General features: G+C 37.6%; 1 protein-coding gene across 3 annotated transcripts in view; it reads right to left on the reverse strand.

Moving 5' to 3' along the window:
• Positions 1-21,059, reverse strand: part of LOC103099392 (carcinoembryonic antigen-related cell adhesion molecule 5-like) — a 203,353-nt gene that overhangs the window by 43,637 nt on the left and 138,657 nt on the right. For 2 of the 3 annotated variants that reach the window (XM_056825354.1, XM_056825356.1), the window contains exons 12-13: positions 10,295-10,570; positions 9,665-9,916 (exon numbers count right to left, since the gene is read on the reverse strand). In XM_056825354.1, coding sequence (XP_056681332.1) covers positions 9,665-9,916; positions 10,295-10,570 — 528 coding nt within the window. The remainder of the gene's footprint in view (positions 1-9,664; positions 9,917-10,294; positions 10,571-21,059) is intronic. The other variant, XM_056825355.1, reaches the window with a different exon arrangement.

Raw genomic sequence — 21,059 nt, forward strand, 5'->3', positions numbered from 1 at the left:
TCACAGAGAGGGAATGTTTTATTCTATAAGGACAGAAATTGTACTGGCTACTTTATATATGTAAAAGTCATCCAGAAAAAAAAGTTGATATGTTACTCTAGAATTTAAACTTGGGATTTTTCATTTTTAATGTATGTCCTGTCAGAACTAGGAAGAAGAAATCATATGACACACAAGAAGTTTTTTAAGTGGTTAATCTGTGCATAGGATTTAATAATACAAGTACTAAGAATTTGGTATTTTGCAAAAGAGGGAATTTCTAAACAGTGTTGTCTTTGACTAAGGTTTGTTAATTGTTTTTTTTTTAACATTATTTTATTTGGTCATTTTCAGACATTATTAATTAATTAGATACAAAGATCATTTTCTTATTTTCTTTACTTCCCCACCACCACCACCCCTCCCATTGGCGATGCGTGATTCCTCTGGGTATCACATGTATCCTTGATCCGAGCTCATTTCCATGTTATTGGTTTTTGCATTAGGGTGTTCATTTAGAGTCTTTCCTCAATCATATCCCCTCCATCCCTGTGGTCAAGTTGGTACCTTTCCTCAATGTTTTTACTCCCACCATTTGTCCTCTGCTAGAGGGTAGTGTTTTTTCTCCTTGATCCCTGCAGGTTGTTCAGGGACATTGCATTGACACTAATGGAAAAGTCCATTACATTCCATTGTACCACAGTGTATCAGTCTCTGTGTACAATGTTCTGGTTCTTCTCTTCTCACTCTGCATCACTTCCTGGAGGTTATTCCAATCTCCATGGAATTCCTCCACTTTATTATTCCTTTTAGCACAATAGTATTCTATCACCAACATATACCATAATTTGTTCAGCCATTCCCCAATTGAAGGGCATCCCCACATTTTCCAATTTTTTGTGACCATAAAGAGTGCAGCTATGAATATTCTTGTACAAGTCTTTTTACTTATTATCTCTTTGGGATACAAACCCAATAGTGCTATGGCTGAATCAAAGGGCAGACAGTCTTTTATCACCCTTTGGACATAGTTCCAAATTTCACTCCAGAATGGTTGGATCAATTCACAACTCCACCAGCAATGAATTAGTGTCCCCACTTTGCCACATCCCCTCCAACATTCATTACTTTCCTTTGCTGTCATGTTAGCCAATCTGCTAGGTGTGAGGTGATACCTCAGAGTTGTTTTGATTTGCATCTCTCTGATTATCAGAGATTTAGAATGCTTTTTCATGTGCTTATTAATAGTTTTGATATTTTTGGCTGAAAACTGCCTATTCATGTCACTAGCCCATTTATCAATTGGAGTATGGCTTGAGTTTTTGTAAAATTGATTTAGCTCCTTATATATTTGAAGAATTAGACCTTTGTCAGAGGTTTTTGCTATGAACATTGTTTCCCAACTTGTTGCTTCTCTTCTAATTTTGTTTACATTGGTTTTGTTTGTACAAAAACTTTTTAATTTGATGTAATCAAAGTTATTTTACAATTTGTGGCTCTTTCTATGTTTTGCTTGGTTTTAAAATCTTTCCCTTCCCAAAGGTCTGACATGTATACTATTCTGTGTTCACCTAATTTACTTATAGTTTCCTTCTTTATGTTCAGGTCATTCACCCATTCTGAGTTTATCTTGGTGTAGGGTGTGAGGTGTTGATCCAAACCAAATCTCTCCCACACTGTCTTCCAGTTTTCCCAGCAGTCTTTATCAAATAGTGGATTTTGGTCCCAAAAGCTGGGGTCTTTGGGTTTGTCATAGACTGTCTTGCTGAGGTCACTTACACCAAGTCTATTACACTGATCCTCCTTTCTGCCTCTTAGCCAGTACCAAATTGTTTTGATGACCACTGCTTTATAGTATACTTTGAAATCTGGGACTGCAAGGCCACTTTCTTTTGTTTTTTTTTTTTCATTATTTTCCTGGATATCCTTGATCCTTTGTTCTTCCAAATGAACTTTGTTAAGGTTTTTTCTAATTCAGTAAAAAAAAATTTTTGGAAGTTCAATGGTTATGGAACTAAATAGATAGGTTTGGGAAAGATGTTCATTTTTATTATATCGGTTCGTTCTACCCATGAGCAGTTAATGTTTTTTCCAATTGCTCAAGTCTAGTTTTAGTTGTGTGGAGAGTGTTTTGTAGTTGTGTTCAGATAGTTCCTGTATTTGTCTCAGCAGATAGATTCCTAAGTATTTTATTTTGTCTAAAGTGATTTTGAATGGAATTTCTCTTTCTAATTCTTGCTGTTGAGATGTGTTGGAAATATATAGAAATGTTGATGACTTATGCAGGATTCTTTTATATCCTGAAACTTTGCTAAAGTTGTTGATTATTTTGACTAGCTTTTTTGTTGATTCACTAGGATTCTATCATCATATCATCCGCAAAGAGTGATAAATTGCTCTCCTCATTGCCTATGTTAATGCCTTCAATTTCTTTTTCTTCTCTAATTGCTATTGCTAGTGTTTCTAGAACAATGTTAAATAATAGAGGTAATAATGGGCATCCTAGTTTTACTCCTGATCTTCTTGGGAATGCATCTAGTTTATCCCCATTGCAGATGATGTTAGCTGATGGTTTTAGATATATGCTGTTTATTATTTTAAGAAAGACCCTTCTATGCCTATGCTTTCTAATGTTTTTAATAGGAATGGGTATTGTATTTTGTCAAAGGATTTTTCTATGTTTAATGTGATAATCATGTGATTTTTGTTGGTTTGCTTGTTGACATGGTCAATTATGTGTATGGTTTTCCTAATATTTAACCAGTCCTGCATTCATGGTATAAATCCTACTTGATCATAGTGAATGACCCTCCTGATCACTTGCTGAAGTTTTTTGCTAGTATCCCATTTAAGATTTTTACATCTATGTGCAATAGGGAGATTGGTCTATAGTTTTCTTTCTCTGTTTTTGACCTGCCTGGCTTTGGAATCAGTACCATGTTTGTGTAATGAAAGGAATTTGGTAGACTTCCCTCTTTGCTTATTATGTCAAATAGTTTGTATAGTATTGGGATTAGTTGTTCTTTGAATGTTTGATAGAATTCACCAGTGAATCCATCAGGCCCTGGGGATTTTTTCTTAGGGAATTCTTTGATGGCCTGTTGGATTTCTTTTTCTGATATGGGATTACTTAAGAATTCTATTTCTTCTTCTGTTAGTCTAGGCAATTTATATTTTTGTAAATATTCGTCCATATCACCTAGATTGGCATATTTATTGCCATATAATTGAGCAAAGCAGTTTTTAATTATTGCCTTCATTTCCTTTTCTTTGGAGGTAAAGTCCCCCTTTTCATCTATGATACAGTAAATTTGCTTTTCTTCTCCCCTTTTTTAAATTAGATTGACCAGTACTTTGTCTATTTTGTTTGTTTTTTCAAAGTACCAGCTTCTTGTCTTATTAATTAGTTCAATAGTTCTATCACTTTCAATTTTATTAATTTCTCCCTTAATTTTTAGAATTTCTCATTTGGTTTTCTTCTGAGGGTTTTTAATTTGTTCAATTTCAAGTTTTTTGATTTGCATGTTCAATTCATTGATGTCTGCCCTCCCTAATTTGTTAATATATGCACTGAGGTTTATGAATTTTCCTCTGAGTACTGCTTTGGCTGCATCCCATAAGGTTTGAAAGGATGTCTCACCATTGTCATTTTCTTCAATGGAATTATTGTTTTTATGATTTGTTCTCTAACTAACCGATTCTGGAGCATCATATTATTTAATTTCCAATTGATTTTTTATTTTTCTCTCCATGTGCCCTTGCTGATCATTATTTTTATTGCCTTATGATCTGAAAAGTTGCATTAATTATTTCTGCTTTTCTGCATGTGTATGCTATGTTTTTATGACCTAGTGTATGGTCAATCTTTGTGAATGTGCCATGTGCTGCTGAAAAGAAAGTGTATTCCTTTTTGTCCCTATTTATTTTTCTCCATATGTCTATCAATTCTGATTTTCCTAAGATTTCATTTGCCTCTTTTACCTCTTTTTTGTTTATTTTTTATTTGATTTATCTAAATTTGTTAGTGGTTGTTTCAGATCTCCCACTAGTATAGTTTTTATCTATTTCCTCCTTCAATTCTACTAGTTTATCCATTAGAAATTTGGGTGTTTTACCATTTGGTGCATACATGTTGATTAGTGATATTTCCTCATTGTCTATACTCCCTTTTATCAGGATGTATTTACCTTCCCTATCCCTTTTAATCAGGTCTATTTTTGCTTTGACTTTGCCAGATATCATAATTGCTACACCTGCCTATTTTCTGTCAGGTGAGGCCCAACAGGTCTTATTCCAACCTTTAATTCTGACATCGTGAGTATCTACCCACATCATGTATGTTTTCTGAAGACAACATATGGTAGGGTTTTGGATTCTAATCAATTCTGCTATTTGTCTACATTTTATGGGTGAGTTCATCACATTCACGTTCAATGTTATGATTGTCATTTGTGAATTCCCCAGCATGTTGATATCCTCCCCTAATTCTGACCTTTCTTCTTTTGCTATAACCTTTTAAACCAGTGGTTTACTTCAAATCAGTCCCCCTAGTCCCCTCCCTTGTTATGCTTCCCTTTCTGGCCCCTTCCTTTTTGTTCCCTTCACCTCCCCCCTCTCCTTCCCTCCCTTTTTGTGTTCCCTCTCCCCCAGCCCCCCTTAGTTTTCCCTTCTTCCTTGCCCTGTTGGATGAGATAGAATTCTAGATCCCAATTGATTTAGATACTCTTCCCTCTCAGAGTTGATTTCACTGAGAGTAAGGCTTAAGTAATACCAATTAGGACTCTTTTCCTCTCATTCTTATAAGAGAATTCCTCCCGTCCCCTTCCCGAGTATATCTTTTTTTGACAAAGATTGTTCTATTTAATTTATTTCTATTTCTTCAAGTATATCTTAGTACCATTATTGATTCCCCCCTCCCTTTTTCTTTCTTTTTGTTTTTCCCCTCCAAATCTTGTTAATGCTCCGATCGTTCCCTATGAGTGATTCTTTTGATTACTCTATTAATGCATACAATTTTTGAAAGCTACACATAACATTTCCCCCATAAGTTAGTATATATAAGTTGATCTAATTGTGGCACTTATAGAAGAGAGTTTGAATAAAAGAAAAAAAGCACTTTTCTCCTTTTCCCTTTCTTTCATATTTACCTTTTCATGTTTCTCTTGATCTTTGTGCTTGGATGTCAAACTTTCCACTGAGTTCTGGTTTTTTCTTTACAAATATTTGGAAATCTTCTATTTTGTCAAATGCCCATACTTTTCTCTGGAAGTATAGAGTCAGTTTTTATGGGTAGCTGATTCTTGGATGAAAGGCCCAGTTCTCTTGCCTTTCTGAATATCATGTTCCAGGCTTTCTGGTCTTTTAGTGTGGCCACTGCTAGGTCTTGTGTGAACCTTATTGGCTCTCCTCTGAATTTGAAGTTTCTCTTCTTAGCTTCTTGTAAGATTTTCTCCTTAGCTTGGAAGCTCTTGAATTTGGAGATTACATTCCTGGAGGTTGTCTTTTGGGGATTTAGTATAGAGGGTGTTCTATGAACTCTTTTGATTTCTATTTTGCCCCCTTGTTTGAGAATGTCAGGGCAATTCTCTTTGATGATATCTTGTAGTGTGGCATTGAGATTTTTGTTAATCTCTGGTTTTTCAGGTAGACCAATAATTCTCAAAATGTCTCTCCTTCCTCTGTTTTCCTGGTCTGTCAATTTGTCAGTGAGATATTTTATGTTTTCTTCTAATTCATTAATTTTTTTTTACTTTGCTTTATTAATTCTTGCTGTTTTGCAAGATCATTGTCTTCCAGTTGCTTTATTCTGGTCTTTAAGGACTGGTTTTGCTTTTCAGTTTGGTCTGCCCTTCTGTTTGAGGCTTCCACTGTTTCTCCAATTGGGAGTTCTTGTCTGTCAGGCTGCTGACCTCTTTCTGAATTTGTTCCCATTTTTTTTTTTTGCCAAAAGGTTTCCTTCTTTTGGATAAGCTCCATTTTGAGTTCTTTCAGAGCTTGTGGATAATATCCAATTTTGGGGGGCATGTTTTGATTTTGCTTGAATTTGATCCTCTTTAGCCTGGGTTTTCCCTCCATAAAAGTTTTCAATAGTCACTTGTTTCCCTTTCTTCTTGGTGGGTTGATCTTGGGCAATGTGAGCCATCCCTTTGGTGGTTTTCCCTTTCCTTTTTAGTCAGAGGTCTGAGTGAGATGAGCAGGTTTTCTGTGGATTTAAGTGGTGGTGCTTTTGCCTCAGACTGGTTCTTCCTAGCCTCCGCAATTTGTTAGTGTGCCTGCTGGCTTGGTCTGTGGTCTTTTCTCTCCTGTGTGCAGTAGTCTCTTGTAAAACCACTCTGAGGGGTAGTTCCCTGGTAGCCCTTGTCAGTTCCCAAGGACCCTGGTGTGCCCCCCCTCACTGCAGTGAGGAGCAGAGATTTTGCCTCAGGCAGTTTCTAGAGTCTCCACAGTATACAAAGTTTGCAAGAGCCCCTGCGGTCTGCTCACTCTCCAGTGCGCAGGAGTCTCCAGTGAAATCGCTCTGAGGGGTAGTTCCCTGAAAGTCCTTGTTATATCCCAAGGACCCTGGTGTGCCCCCCCAGTCCCCACAGAGACATTCCTCACTCAGTCGCTATCTCCGGTGAGCTCGCTGGTCCCTACTCTGTTTTGGTAGGTGAGGTGGGGGAGGATAGGTCAGCTCATGTTTGTGTGCAAGCTTTTTCTCCTTCTTAGAATGTGGAAATGCTCAAACCCCACGTTCCTCCATTGCTGTGTCCTACTAGAGAATCCCTCCATTCTTCCAAGGATGATTTTTTGTTCTTTTGAGGTAATCTATTTCATTCAGTGCTGGAGGAGAGGAAGCTATTCGTATCTAGATTGCAGCCATGTTTACCCGGAAGTCCCATATGAATTGTTTTTTAAAATGTGCACAATGTATAGGAAGGAACTTGTGATCTAGAGATGTCTGCACTTATACTAAAGAGAGAATTAAGTTTTCCACCTAAAAAGGTTAAGGGCTTATGATATGCAAACTGTATGTCCTTAAAAAGACAAATTTGAGTACAGGTAAATGCTTTGCACTTCTGTCTGGTTACACACTGAAAGATTGCTAAAAGACTTAAAGTTATTTGGAAGTTGTACAGTTGAAACTATAATCCACTGAGAGTAAACTATTATGAAAGGGGTTTGATACATTCAAAATTTTAAATTGTGGTAAACTAAGCTCACTTGTTAAAGAAGAATGGGACAAGGTTAAAACCTAATTCCAGCCAAGCAATCTTAGGACAAATTGCTCACAAGCTATTAACCCCTTCCTTACACACAGAAAGGAGAAAGAAGTGGTTATGATTGTTCCACACTGATACTTAGGGACTGAAATAGGGACCTCACAGAGTTGACAACCACTGTGTGATAGAACTTAAAGATGAGGAGGGAGGTGAAAGAGAACAGATAGATGTTCTACTCTTATAATTGAATTCCTGTCTAGGGATAATTTCTAAAATTAATGTATGTGTTGTGGGAAAATCACCTATGATTCTATAATTTCTCTGGACAGTTACCCTGAAGTGATTTCTATGTGGTCTTGTCTTAGTCTTTCAGATGGTGTAGGTCCAAGAGATTATACAGCTCTGAATTATATTACTATGGAGCTACTTAATTCAGCATGCATGTTCATTATGTGTGATATGTAAATTATTGCCAAGATACATGAGAATAATTGAGTGATCAGCCTTGTAGGGATATAAAAGGCCTGTTTGAGAGTATGGAAATTTGTTTCTGGACTGCTGGTAAGCAGAATTTCTCTGAGCTGTAATGTACGAGACATGTCTTGCAGAGAATGTCCTGGGATGGTTACAAAGGCATATTCTGGGATCACCTGGGAATGTACCTTTTCTGACCATCTAGGCTATTAATTCTTGAGTGATACAATGATGACATGAGCCAGTGATAGCTTTGGCCCATATGTGAATCCCTCACTATGTGTCCCTTGGGACTTGAGGAAATATTTGCCCTCTTGGCCTTTTTCCTTTGTGACAAATTCCCATAATCAGCACATAATGCAAATTGTAAAATTAAAGTTTCCATTTCCTCAAACAACCTATTAGGTTAATAATTGAATTGTTAGGGAACATACTTTGAGAAGTATGTGAGTTTATTAATAGATGGCTTGTATTTGTAGCCTTAATTTACCACAGTTGAAGTTTGGATCTTGAGCTTGGAAATATAGCTCAAAACTTTCTGGAATTTCCCCCAGAATTTGGGATAAAGAAATACATCTGTAAACTGTTGTTACTCAAGTATTTATAGTTGTTTATAGTTAATGTGTACTTTGCAAAAGGATATTCTTTAACAGAAACATCACATACCAACTCTGCAGACAACTCAGGAATCTGATTTCCTAAAGGAATCTATTCCTGTCAGAAGATTATTTCTGAAGATGGAGTCTATTGGCTTCTCTGTTTCTATCTAGTGTTTTAGTTTTTGACCCAGTCCTGGTTTCTACATTTCTATCCTAGGGGCTGGCTCTACCCCCTTATGACCTGTTTGCCAATCAGGGGAAACAGTTCCTGGACATTCTTCAGATGTCCAAGCAGGTTCCCACCTTCCTAGGACCCAGGCATTCACAGAGGACACTCACCTAAAGACCCTGTGTCCACAAACTTTTCCTCCCTGTTCATGTTTTGGCTACTCCCCTGTGGGATATGTGGACCTTGCATTTGTAACCTTGTCACTTCTCTAGTTACTTCTAGGATAAAAGTACTCATGGGAGTCACCCAGATTCCACTGTAACCTCATCAACTATTCCAGCCTGAAGCCCTGGACATTGCCTAGAGTCAATACCTCTCTCCTAACAATAGGCAGGAACAGCTCTACAACCATTCTCAGCTCTGAAGAAGCTATAGAATACTGAGACCATCACCCCTTTCCCCTAGATATTTGGAGAGGGGGGAGATGACATGGGCATTGGACCAACAGAAACTCGGGCAGACTATTGACAGGGAAATTCTTCTGCTCCCTTGTATTCTTGTAGCCTAAGGATTCTTTGCTTTTATGCTGATCATTTGGGGCTAGTTCCATGCATTCTTAATCGCCTAGTACCCTAGTAGCCTTTGTCAAGAAGCATATTAATACTGTCCAGTTATGGTCTTTCACCAGCAATATCAAACTCTGACTCACACTGAATCCCTTTATGAAGATATGGTCGCAAGAGTAAGATTCCTCATGTATAGTAGAAGAAGTGGAGAATGAAGGAGGTCAGAACAACCTCCCTCTGGGGGCCAGGAATAAACTTTTTGCCCAAGTCAGCACAACTGTTCACTCCCTGTATTGTGAACCCCGCCCCCCAGTCAGCTGCAACTGCCAAATCACAATATCCTCTTGTTCAACATGTCATGCTAGCCCCCATACTATAAAAGGTGTTCCCCTAGCCAAGTCAGCACAGATCTTTCTTTGGAGCAGCCCTAATGCATTAGTTTCATTAAAGGTGTACCCTTGCTTACTTGCATTGTCTCCGTGTCTCCATTCTTAGGGGGTTTTCTCGGACCCAACAGATTCAATCCAAGTTTCTTATTCTCAGCTCAGGGAGCTTTCTACCACAATGCATTGTGCCATGGGACCAGGGGGACAGAATGTCACTTAGGTCAATTTCTCTCATGCCAGGGAAAGAGAGAGCCCAACACAAAGTTGGTGGCCCAATCCAGATACTCACCATAGATTGTAATATTCTTGGTTGCAGTACGAGTCAAACCAGTGAATAAGTTAGATGCAGTACAGGTATAGGTGCCAGCATCACTCAGGGATGCAATAATAGAAAATGTGGCTGAGTTGCTGATCCTTTGTCCATTCTGTAACCAAGTGAATTGTGCTGGTGGGTTAGAATCAACAAAACAGCTAAAGGTAATATTTGCCCCAGTAGGGTACACATCCGGTGTACGGACAATCGTGGCGATATCTGGGCCATCTGGAGGAAAGAGGAGGATTCCATATTGAGATTATGGCAGAAAGAAGGTGCATCTCCTAGTCTGTAACCCATCAGCAGGGAACACTGTGTCTCCCTAATCCTCCTTAGACCTGGGAAATTCACAACTCATCTTCTACTTTTCCAATTTAGATCTGAACTTTGGAGATCTTAGGGCTTCATCCAGTTCAGCACCCTGGCTGGCCACCCTCCACCAGAAAACATGACAAGGCCAATCTGGGCTCCCTAAAGATGAAGGGGGTTGGGAACCTCAGAGCCTACATCTTTAGCTCTCTGAGAAGGGACTGAATTAGCCTGGCCTCTGGGAACACCCCACCAGACTATAAGCAGGCACCATATAGGAAGAAGCAATATACTCACAGGTAACATTCAGTGGGAATGGATCACTCCTATTCCGAAACAATGGGTTCTCGATTTCACACACATATGGCCCTTTGTTATCCCTTCTTGTGAGCCTGGGGAGAGTGAGTGTCCTCTTATCCGGGGACAGTTGTATCCTGCTACCAGCTGCGACAAGTCCGTTTATGAACCACTGGTAAGTGTGAATTTGACCTGTAGCCTGGCATGTGAATGAGAAGTCCTTGGTCTCCACTGCAGTAATGTTGGAGGTGACAATGGTAGGTTTGGACAGTGGAGCTGCGCAGAGAATAGACAGAAAATGACTATGTTGGTTCTTTTTCTTACCTTATAACCAACTAACTGGTTTTCAAGTGGCCTCTCTAAGACCTTGGCAAGGCTAGAGGCCAGAGACCAAGAACCTGTGATTGCAATGGCAAAGTCACCCCTTTCTCTTGTGCAGATCCCAACTCCTCCAGGCCTTAGGAAAATTTCATCTTCAGTTCCTGTGGCTGACAAAGACATTCACATAGAGCCCAAGCCCATGATGCTCAATCTTTCTGGACTGAGACAAACTGGACCAGGGATGACATAGCCCTTCATATAGCACCTTTACTTGGATTTGAGGCCTTTCTAGATTGGCAGAACCACCAAGAGTTTATGATTCCTAAGCCTGGACTTCAAGAAGCCAGGGTTCCTTACTAACTAACCTCCAGGCCACCCTATCTATGTCATTCATCTCCATCTCTGTTTGTAGCAACAATGTTTCATTGACCTCAGGTTTCATGTCAGTTGTTAGGTTCTATGGAAATGTATGTTGAAAAATGATTGTGTGCCAGAAAATCATATACTCACTAAACCCATAAATAAACCAAACTCTGTGCCATGACAGAACACTGGGTGATACCTACATAAGGATTGATCATTCAGTGTATCTCATTCGTAATTGACTGGACTGTCCCACCTAGACAGAAGGACTCTCCCCTGTGAGAGAACACTGGCTTGGCTCTCAAAGTATTGATGCCTTGAACTGTACCAGGACTGAGGAATTCTGCCTAGGTAAGCCCCTTACCCCAAAAACAAATCAAATGGCCCCCAGAACCAAGAGTACTCCCAAATTAGGATGACTCAGCATCTTTTCCAAGAGGGCTCCAAGCCTCACTGCCAGAAAGGACAATTAGGAGGGACAAGTAATACAGAACTTTTTTTAGAGGATCATGGGCCATAATGAATCAAAAGAAAGAAAGCTATTTTTTGGAAAATTAAGCACACTCCTCAGAAAAGGGGTGCAAAAGTAAGAAAATCAAGCAAGCCACAGTTAGCTAACTTCTTGGATCTAACTCAAATTTGTAGTCAGTGGTTCCCTGATGATGAAGGGAAAGTAGATTTAGACAAAGAAAAGAAAATTAGCCTTGACTTCAAATCTTATAGGAATCCCCATTTGGTCTTTCCCTTTCAGGTTAGGCAGCCACCAGCAATTCCTCTCCCCAAGAATTATCCTGAACTTAGGGGAAGATGAAGAAAATGAATGGAAATGAGGGGTCCTCCATTTCTACCTTCACAACCGCCAGATCCTTGGTTCTAGCAAAGAGGTGCCCATTTGTCGATCCTTGTCACCTGGCTTTCAAACATTTAAGCCTAAGACTCCTAGAACAAAAGTTTCTCTCTACTCCTCACATTTTTAAAAAGCCAGTACCTTGAGCATGCCCAAACACCATAATTTATCTATACTACTATTAAGTAAAAATATGAGGTTTTCTAGAAACAGACAAAAAAAGGGTTTTTTAGTTGAAACTGCACAATTTGGCTAAGTGATAAAACTGCAAAAGTCAAAACTACAAATTCGGAATTCTAAAGAAGCTCAGGTTAAAGAACAGACCTCCCCCTTAATCACAAGAATTGATATGCTAAAGTTAGTTAAACTAAATTAGTAATGCGATGATTCATGAATAATTGGATCACCTGGTTAAGATGCTCATGTGAAGATATCATAATTGAAAGATTCTTGATTCAGATGGTTAGGATAAATTCTTTAGAAAATATCTAGATTACCTTTTTACCTCCACATGTCAGTCTTTCCTGTAGATGCTTCTGTGTGAACCATACATTCATGATTTAAGTTTAGGATTGCATTTTGAAAAGTTAAGTATATTGACCACTTAAAGGAAATTGTTTAGAATTGCTAGGATACAAACTTGATGAAATCATTCCTTCTATCCCCTTCCTTTTCTTTTTCCTCCCAGCTAGTTAAACATACACTGCCTAACAACCAGAAGCAGGTTTTTTTTTTTTAATCACAAATAATTTCATTAGTTACTGGAAAAAGGACTCCATTATCCACCTTTATTATGGGAATCCACATATATTTTTGAAAACCAGGATCCTATGAATTTAAAACACTACTATTAAAAATTTTAATTTGTTTTTTGAGTTAGCCATACACCCTTTTTCCTATTAGAACAAGTTACCAGTTACCCCTCCCTTTTCCTACTGCAGTATAAAGGATATTTAGAGAGCACTAAAAATTCTATCATAAATAGGATTATACTAAATTTAAACATACTTTAAGATACGATAGGATAGTTTTTCACCACTACAGTGATATGCATATAAATAAAGATTCGATTCAGCAAAGTTACTGAGAACATTACATTTATTTGAGGTAAATATTTTAGCAATTGCTAGGTTATGTGAACATGCAAGCAACCTGTTCCCAAATTATGATAATGATTGAAAATGGAGTATTATTGATTAAGAGTGAAAATTTTTGTCCTTTGAGAAGTAAGTAACCACATCTATTATACTTTGCCTTTATTGATAATTGCTGCTTAGTTTATATATGTATAGTTCTAAACAAGATCTTTTTTCCTGCATTTCTGAGATTCTGATTGGCCTACAATTAAATGTCACAAGTATAATTTAGTTACTTATAAGGGAAATATAATCTAAACTTTTAAGTTAAAGATTAAGACCTTTAGGACATGTCCACACCATGATTCCCACCCCAACAACAAGCCACATGACACATCCAAGCAGGAAGGCGATTAAGAGAATGTAGATACAGAGAGACTGTGTTAAGAGAACAGCCCAGAATGCTCTACAAACTTGGGGACAAATCAAGACATCTGCAGCTCAAGGACAAGAAGGGATTTTCACCTCCTGATTGCACTGCTGCCTTCAAATGACTCTGACTTTCTCAGTGGTCCTACAGATGATTGTTATCCCCCATGACTTAGAATTTCTTGTTCAGGAAGTATTTTAACCAATAGTCCTAATCCCTTCACTGTATTTGTTTTTGAACAAGATTTAGACATTTATACCCTACAATTGCTTTCCCAAAGTTAAGCTGCTTTAAGTTTACATGCCTAGCAACTTCCACTGCAGCCATTGTTCAGAGAGTCCACACTGCACAACAGTAATCACCCATAATTAGGTACTACCCTATCTCAAGCTCAAGATGAATTGAAGTCACTCTATTTAAAAAACAAAAAAAAGGCATTGTACTAGAAACATTAGCTGTAGCAATTAGAGAAGAAAAAGAAATCGAAGGTATTAAAATAGGCAATGAGGAGACCAAGCTATCACTCTTTGAAGATAATATGATGAAAGAATCTTAGAGAATCAACCAAAAGCTAGTTGAAATAATCAACAACTTTAGCAAAGTTGCAGGATACAAAATAAACCCAAATAAATCATCAGCTTTTCTATATATCTTCAACACATCTCAGCAGCAAGAATTAGAAAGAGAAATCACTTAAAATCACCCTAGAAAATATGAAATACTTAGGAATCTCTGCCAAGACGAACACAGGAACTATATGAACACAACTACAAAACAATTTCTGCACAATTAAAACAAGATCTAAACAGTTGGAAAAGCATTGATTGCTCATGGGTAGGATGAGCTAATATAATAAAAATGACAATACTTCCCAAATTAATTTACTTATTTAGTGCCATGCCCATTGAACTAACAAAAAACTATTTTTACTGAATTAGAAAAAAAATATATAACAAAGTTCATTTGGAAGAACAAAAGATCAAAAATATCAAGGGAAATCATGAAAAAAATGTGAAGGAAGAAGGGCTTGCAGTCCCAGATCTCAAACTACACTATAAAGCAGTAGTCATCAAATCAGTTTGGTACTGGCTATGAGACAGAAAGGGGGACCAGTGGAATAGACTTGGGGTAAGTGACCTCAACAAGACAGTCTATGATAAGCCCCAAGATCCCAGCTTTTGGGACCAAAATCCACTATTTAATAAAAACTGCTGGGAAAATTAGAAGACATTATGGGAGAGATTCGTTTTGGATCAACATCTCACACCCTACACCAAGATAAACTCAGAATGGGTGAATGACCTGAATATAAAGAAGGAAACTCTAAGGAAATTAGGTGAACATAGAATAGTATACATGTCAGACCTTTGAGAAGGGAAAGATTTTAAAACCAAGCAAAACATAGAAAGAACCACAAAATGTAAAATAAATAATTTTGATTACATCAAATTAAAAAGTTTTTGTACAAACAAAACCAATGCAACCAAAATTAGAAGGGAAGCAACAAGTTAGGAAACAATCTTCATAACAAAAACCTCTGAGAAAGGATTAATTACTCAAATATATAAAGAGCTAAAACAATTGTACAAAAAAATCAAGCCATTCTTCAACTGATAAATGGGCAAGGGACATGAATAGGTAATTTTTTCAGTTAAAGAAATCAAAAGTATTCATAAGCACATGAAAAGGTGTTCTAAATCTCTTATAATCAGAGAGATGCAAATCAAAACAACTCTGAGGTATCACTTCACACCTAGCAGATTGACTAACATGACAGCAAAGGAAAGTAATGAATGTTGGAGTGAATGTGGCAAAAGTGGGACATTAATGCACTGCTGGTGGAGGTGTGAATTGATCCAACAGTTCTGGTGGGCAATTTGGAATTATGCCCAAAGGGCACTAAAAAACAGTTGGCCTTTTGATCCAGCCATGGCACTGTTCGGTTTATACACCAAAGAGATAAGAAGGAAAAAGATTTTTACAAGAATATTCATAGCTGCACTCTTTGTGGTGGCAAAAAATTTGATAATGCCCTTCAATTGGGGAATGGCTAAAAAAATTGTGGCATATGTTGATGATGGAATACTATTGTGCTCAAAGGAATAATAAACTGGAGGATTTCCATGTGAACTGGAATGACCTCCAGGAATTGATGCAGAGGGAAAGGAGCAGAACCAGAAGAACATTGTACACAGAAACTGATACACTGTGGTACAATCAAATGTAATGGACTTCTCCATTAGTTGCAATGCAGTGATCCTGATCAACTCGGAGGGATCTATGAGGAAGAAAACTATCCACATTCAGAGGAAAAACTGTGGGAGCAGAAACACAGAAGAAAAAGAACTGCTTCATTACATGGATTGAGAGGGATATGATTGGGGATGTAGACTCTAAATGAACATCCTAATGCAAACACCAGCAACATGGAAATGGGTTTTGATCAAGGATGCATGTAATACCCAGTGTAATTGTGTGTCAGCTATGGAAAGGGTGGGGGGAGAAGAGGAAGGTACATAATATGATTCTTTTAACTAAGGAATGAAATTCTAAATTGACTAAATAAATTTAAATTTAAAAAATTAAAAATAAATAAACAAAAAACAAAAAAGGAGGAGATGTTGGAAGCCATCACTCCCTTGCTATCTGACAGAGTCACAGTATGGGAAATGGATACTACAAAGCAGTCCCCAGAAAATAAGGAACCCACTGAACCCTCCTCCATGTGACTTCTCCCACTACCTTCCCTTACTACTGACTAGGATTGTTATTCTTCCCCTCCCCCATTACAAAGGAAGTTATATGAGGACAATATTCATAGGATGTATACACATGCCCTACTATAATCCCCCCAGAATATCACCCTTAAGATCCACTCTAAAGATCTTATTCACAGAATTATAACCTAAAGAATTCCAGGCACCCATTACCCCACCCTTTTCCCTCTCTGCAGAGTTACATTCACTCCCATTACAAGCCAGGCAAGCCAGGACCATCAATACATTTTAAGCCCAGGTTGACAGGACACACTTCTCTGGTTTGTTATGTTACAATAGCCAGAGCAACATCTCCAAGTACCCAAGTGAAATACAAGAAGAATGCAACTTGGAAATTGAGGAAAATTCCAATTCTAGTGTGTCTTTAATTATCCTCTAACCCCATACCTAGCTATGAAATGCTTTGTTACCCATCTCCTAAGTAATTGTGATTTAGTGTGAAAGTTGATCAAAAGTAAAAATGATTCTCCTAACTGGTCATCTCACAGGTCAGGAGGAACTAACCTCTAGATTACCCTATCCATGTCAGTCATCTCCATCTCTGTTGTAGCAACAATGTTTCATTGACTGTCTCTTTAGTCTGTGTCTGTTGATAGTTTCTATGGAAACATGTATGTTGAAAAATGATTGTGTGCCAGAAAATCATGTACTCACTGAGCCTATAAAATAAACCAAACTCTATATCATGACAGAACACTGGTTGATGCCTAAATATGGACTGAGCATTCAGTGTCTCGTGTTCTTATTCAGCTGGACCATCACACCTAAACTGAAGGACCCTCCTCTCTGAGAGACCTCTGGCTCAGCTCTCAAGTATCTGGCACATTCAAGAGTGAAGGAAATAGTCATTTTTTCACATCTATTTTCCAATATTAGTCAGTATTGTAATAGAAATGCTTTTGTGATTGTTATTATTCAGTGGTGTCTATCTCTTCATAACCCCATTTTTAAGGTTTACTCCTCACATATGCTGGATACTTAATGAAAGAGAGAACTTTTATGCATCCCTGATGAAAAGACCAGATGTGCATAGAAACTTTGACTCTCAAATATAAGACTGAAGTAAAGCATAAAAAGGTAAATAGAAAAAGGAATCAAAAGGAGATCTCTAAGTTTAAAGTATATCTATTCTTATATGAGAAGATGATACTTATAATTCCTAAGAACCTTGTCATTGTTCAAAGGAGGATACAAGAGCAGCTGGATTGCACAGTAGTTTGAGAGGAAGACCTGGAGTTGGGAGATTCTGGGTTCAAATCTGGCCTCAGATACTTCCTAGCTTTGAGGCCCTGGGAAAGTCACTTAATCCCCTTTGCCTAGTTTTTATCACTTTTCTGTCTCAGAACCACTACATAGTATCGATTTTTAAATAAAAGGCAAGGATTTTTTTTTAAAGAAGGATACATAGACAGAGAGCATGGGTGTGAATCAAATATATGCGATAATTAAAAATAAATAAAATTAAGCAGTGAGAAAGAATGATGAACTGGGAGAAGGGGGAAAGGAGAAAGAGAATCAGGGAAATTATATCTCACATAAGAGGAATCTGTGAGGAAGACATTTTATGATGAAGGGGATATGGGGAGTGGCAGGCAAAGCTTGAACCTTACAGTCATCAGAATTGGCTCAAAGAGGTACTAACACACATTAGGTTGGGTATAGAAATCTAGTTTATCCAACAGGGCAGAAAGAGGGGAAAGGTAGAAGAGAAAGGAGGAGGCTGATACAAAGGAGGGAAGAAGGAAAACCAACTTTTGAGGAGGAGGAGGGTAAAAAGAGACAGAGAAGGATAAAGGGGGGGCTGGAATAGGGTAGAAGGAAATACAGAGCTAGTAATCATAACTCTAAATGGAAATGGCATGCATATAATGGAAACAGATAACTTAGAATGGATTATAAAACAGCATCTAACAAGAAGTTATTTATAAGAGTTACACTTGAAAAAGAGTAACCCTGAGTGAAAATAAGTGGCTACAGAAGCATCTATTACACTGCCTCAGAGGTTAAAAAGCACCAGGGTAGCAATCATGATCTCAAACAAAGCAAAAGGCAAAACAGATCTAATTAAAAGAGAGACACTGGGAAAAATATGTTGCTCAAAGATACAGTTTTGATTAAAATTATCTGAAGACAATATCTTAATTTTAAAACATAATTATTTCTAAATATTAAAATTATAATCATAACAGCAGGTCAGAGAAAGAAAAAGTGCATGCTGCCTGTGGCCTGCTGACTAGTTCTCCTGGCTACCTCCTCTGTGAGCAGGCTACTCCAGACTAGAGCCAGATCAGGTGCCTCTTCAGTTGTTGGTTCCAAATGTGTGGAATAAATATGAGTTCTCGCCCACACAAATTAAAACCCCAGAGTCCCAAAGGGAGGGTAGAAGAGACAGAAGTTTCTTTCTTCTTTCTCATGAGAGAGGGCATCTGCCTAGGTTGGGCAAATGCAATGCATGGGCATAAATACAAACATTATGGAGGTTTCTAATGAGGGGACCCGCCCACCATCATCTACCTGACTCCTTTGGTGCAGAGGAGGGCCTAGGCTTGCAGGCTAGGTGTGAAGTTCACCCCAATCAGGAAATAAGAAGATATATAGCATGAGCTCTCCACTAACCCCTACTTAGGAGGGTTGAGGTTATTGGGAGGAAACCATGTCCACAAAAGTGACTCTTAGGTTCTACAGATCTGAAGAGTGAGCTGCGTCTGCCTTCCTTGTTTCTTGAGCTGTCAGGATGTCCTTAGACAGGGAGTACAGGGGGCCTCCAATCTCCAGGACTAGCCAGGCTTGCCTCCTAAATCTACTAAGCAAAGGATCACAATGTCCTTGAAACTAAAGCAGACTTGCTAACACATTACATTCTTAACTGGGGGTGCAGGCTGGATGCTTTACCTTGAGAAGAACACACTAATTTTATTTCCCTTACAGTGGAATAGTCTGACTTTCTGTCCCCTCTACCATTTTGTGCTCATCATAACATCCCTTTCCCAATTCTCTTTGATTGCCAGACTCAGACTTCTGGCCTGACAAGAGGCAGATCTACTGGACTCCAACAGTAACCACGCCATGGTTCGAATGGCCACACAATGCTTCTACACCATCTCCTAGTAGGGAAGACAAGAGAAGAGAGGCCTCCACCAATGGCCTCAAAGATCAGTCAGAGGTTCAGATATAAGATTTTTTGCAGTAAAATCAAAAGGTTGCTTTTGGATTCCAAAAAAAGAGGTTCAATTTTCACAGTCCCATATACAATGAAGTAATATCAATACTAAATATACATGCACCAAACAGTAAGCCATTTAAATTGTACTTATTTTGTCATATTCATTGAATTATTATAATGCAAAAGAGTTTCTAATAATTACTTTTATATCTCTTCATTGCTGATCACTTCATTCTAATCATTTGAGATGCTAGTAGTTCAGTTTTCTTCCTTCTTTCCTTAAAAAATTAACAACCGGTGATTTATCTATTTTATTGTTATCTCATGAAATAGCCCTTTTTCTTAGTTATTAGTTCAATGATTATCTTACTTTCAACTTTATTAATTTTTCCTTTGACTTTTAGAATTCCCTATTTGGTATTTAATTGATTTTAAAATTTTTGTTCTTTTGAAATTCTTTTTAGTTGCATGCCTCATTCATTGATGTCCTTTTTTCTTTATTTTATTGATGTAAGTATTTAGAGAGGTAAAATTTCCCTAAGAACTGTTGGAGCTATATCTCAGAAATTTTGGTATATTCTCTCCTTTTTGGTCATTCTTTTTCTTTAATTTTTTTTCAAGCCCTTATCTTCAACCATAGAATCAATACTATGTATTGGGTACATGGCAGAAGAACAGTAAGGGCTAGGCAATAGACGTTAAGTGGCTTGCCCAGATTCCCAGTTAAGAAATATCTGAAGCCAAATTTGAACTTAGGATACCTCCTGTCTACAGGCCTGGCTCTCAATCCACTAAGCCACCCAACTTCCCCTGGGTCCTTCTCTTTAATGAAATTATTGATTGTTCTTTGACCTATTCATCCTTTAGAATTAAATTATTAAGTTTCCAGTTAAATTTTAAACTTTTTTTTTTTCTGCAGCACTTCATTGAATGTAATTCTTATTATGTATATAATAATTCCCTTTTTCTGCATTTGTTGGTGAGACTTGTATGGCCTAATACATGACCACTTTTTTGTGTAGGTGCTATGTGTTATTGAGAGAAAATATATTCATTTCTATTCCTCTTGAGTCTTTTCCAGAGGTCTATCATATCTAACTTTTCTGAAATTCACTTCCTTAATTTCTTTTTTTTTGTTAGATGTATCTAATTCTGAAATGGTAAATTTGAGGTTCCCCACTAGTATAGTTTTCTTTCTTCCCAAAATTCATGTAACTTCTCCTTTAGGCATTTGGATGTTATGACATTTGGTACATATATGTTTGACACCTATTTTGCTTCATTGTCTAAGATACCTTTTATCAATATGTAGTTTCCTTCCTTTATTTTTTTTAGTCTTAGTCTCAACACTGCATAGTGGTTCCAAGGCAGAAGAACTCTAAGGGCTAAGCAATGGAGATTAAGTGACTTGCTCAGGGTCACACATCTAAGAAGTCTTTACCCTTATTTGAACCCTCCTGACTCTAAGTCTCACTATCAATCCATAGAACCAAATTAGCTGTCTCCTTTTTATCTTTTTAAAATTAAGTCTATTTTTACTTTTACTTAGCTTGAGGTCATGATTGGTACCCTCATGCTCTTTTTTTTTCACCTGAAGCAAAATAAGATTTTGCACCAACCTTTTACCTTTGTTCTTAGTGTTTCTCCCTACTTTAAGTGTATTGCTTATTTAAAAAAAAAAGATTATTGGATTCTGGTTTTTAATTCCACTCTGCTATTCATTTCTGTTTTATGGACAATTTCATTCCATTCCATTCACAGTTATGATGATTAATTATGTGTTTCTCT

The sequence above is a fragment of the Monodelphis domestica genome, chromosome 4, assembly GCF_027887165.1.
Source record: "Monodelphis domestica isolate mMonDom1 chromosome 4, mMonDom1.pri, whole genome shotgun sequence".
Lineage (NCBI taxonomy): Eukaryota > Metazoa > Chordata > Mammalia > Didelphimorphia > Didelphidae > Monodelphis > Monodelphis domestica.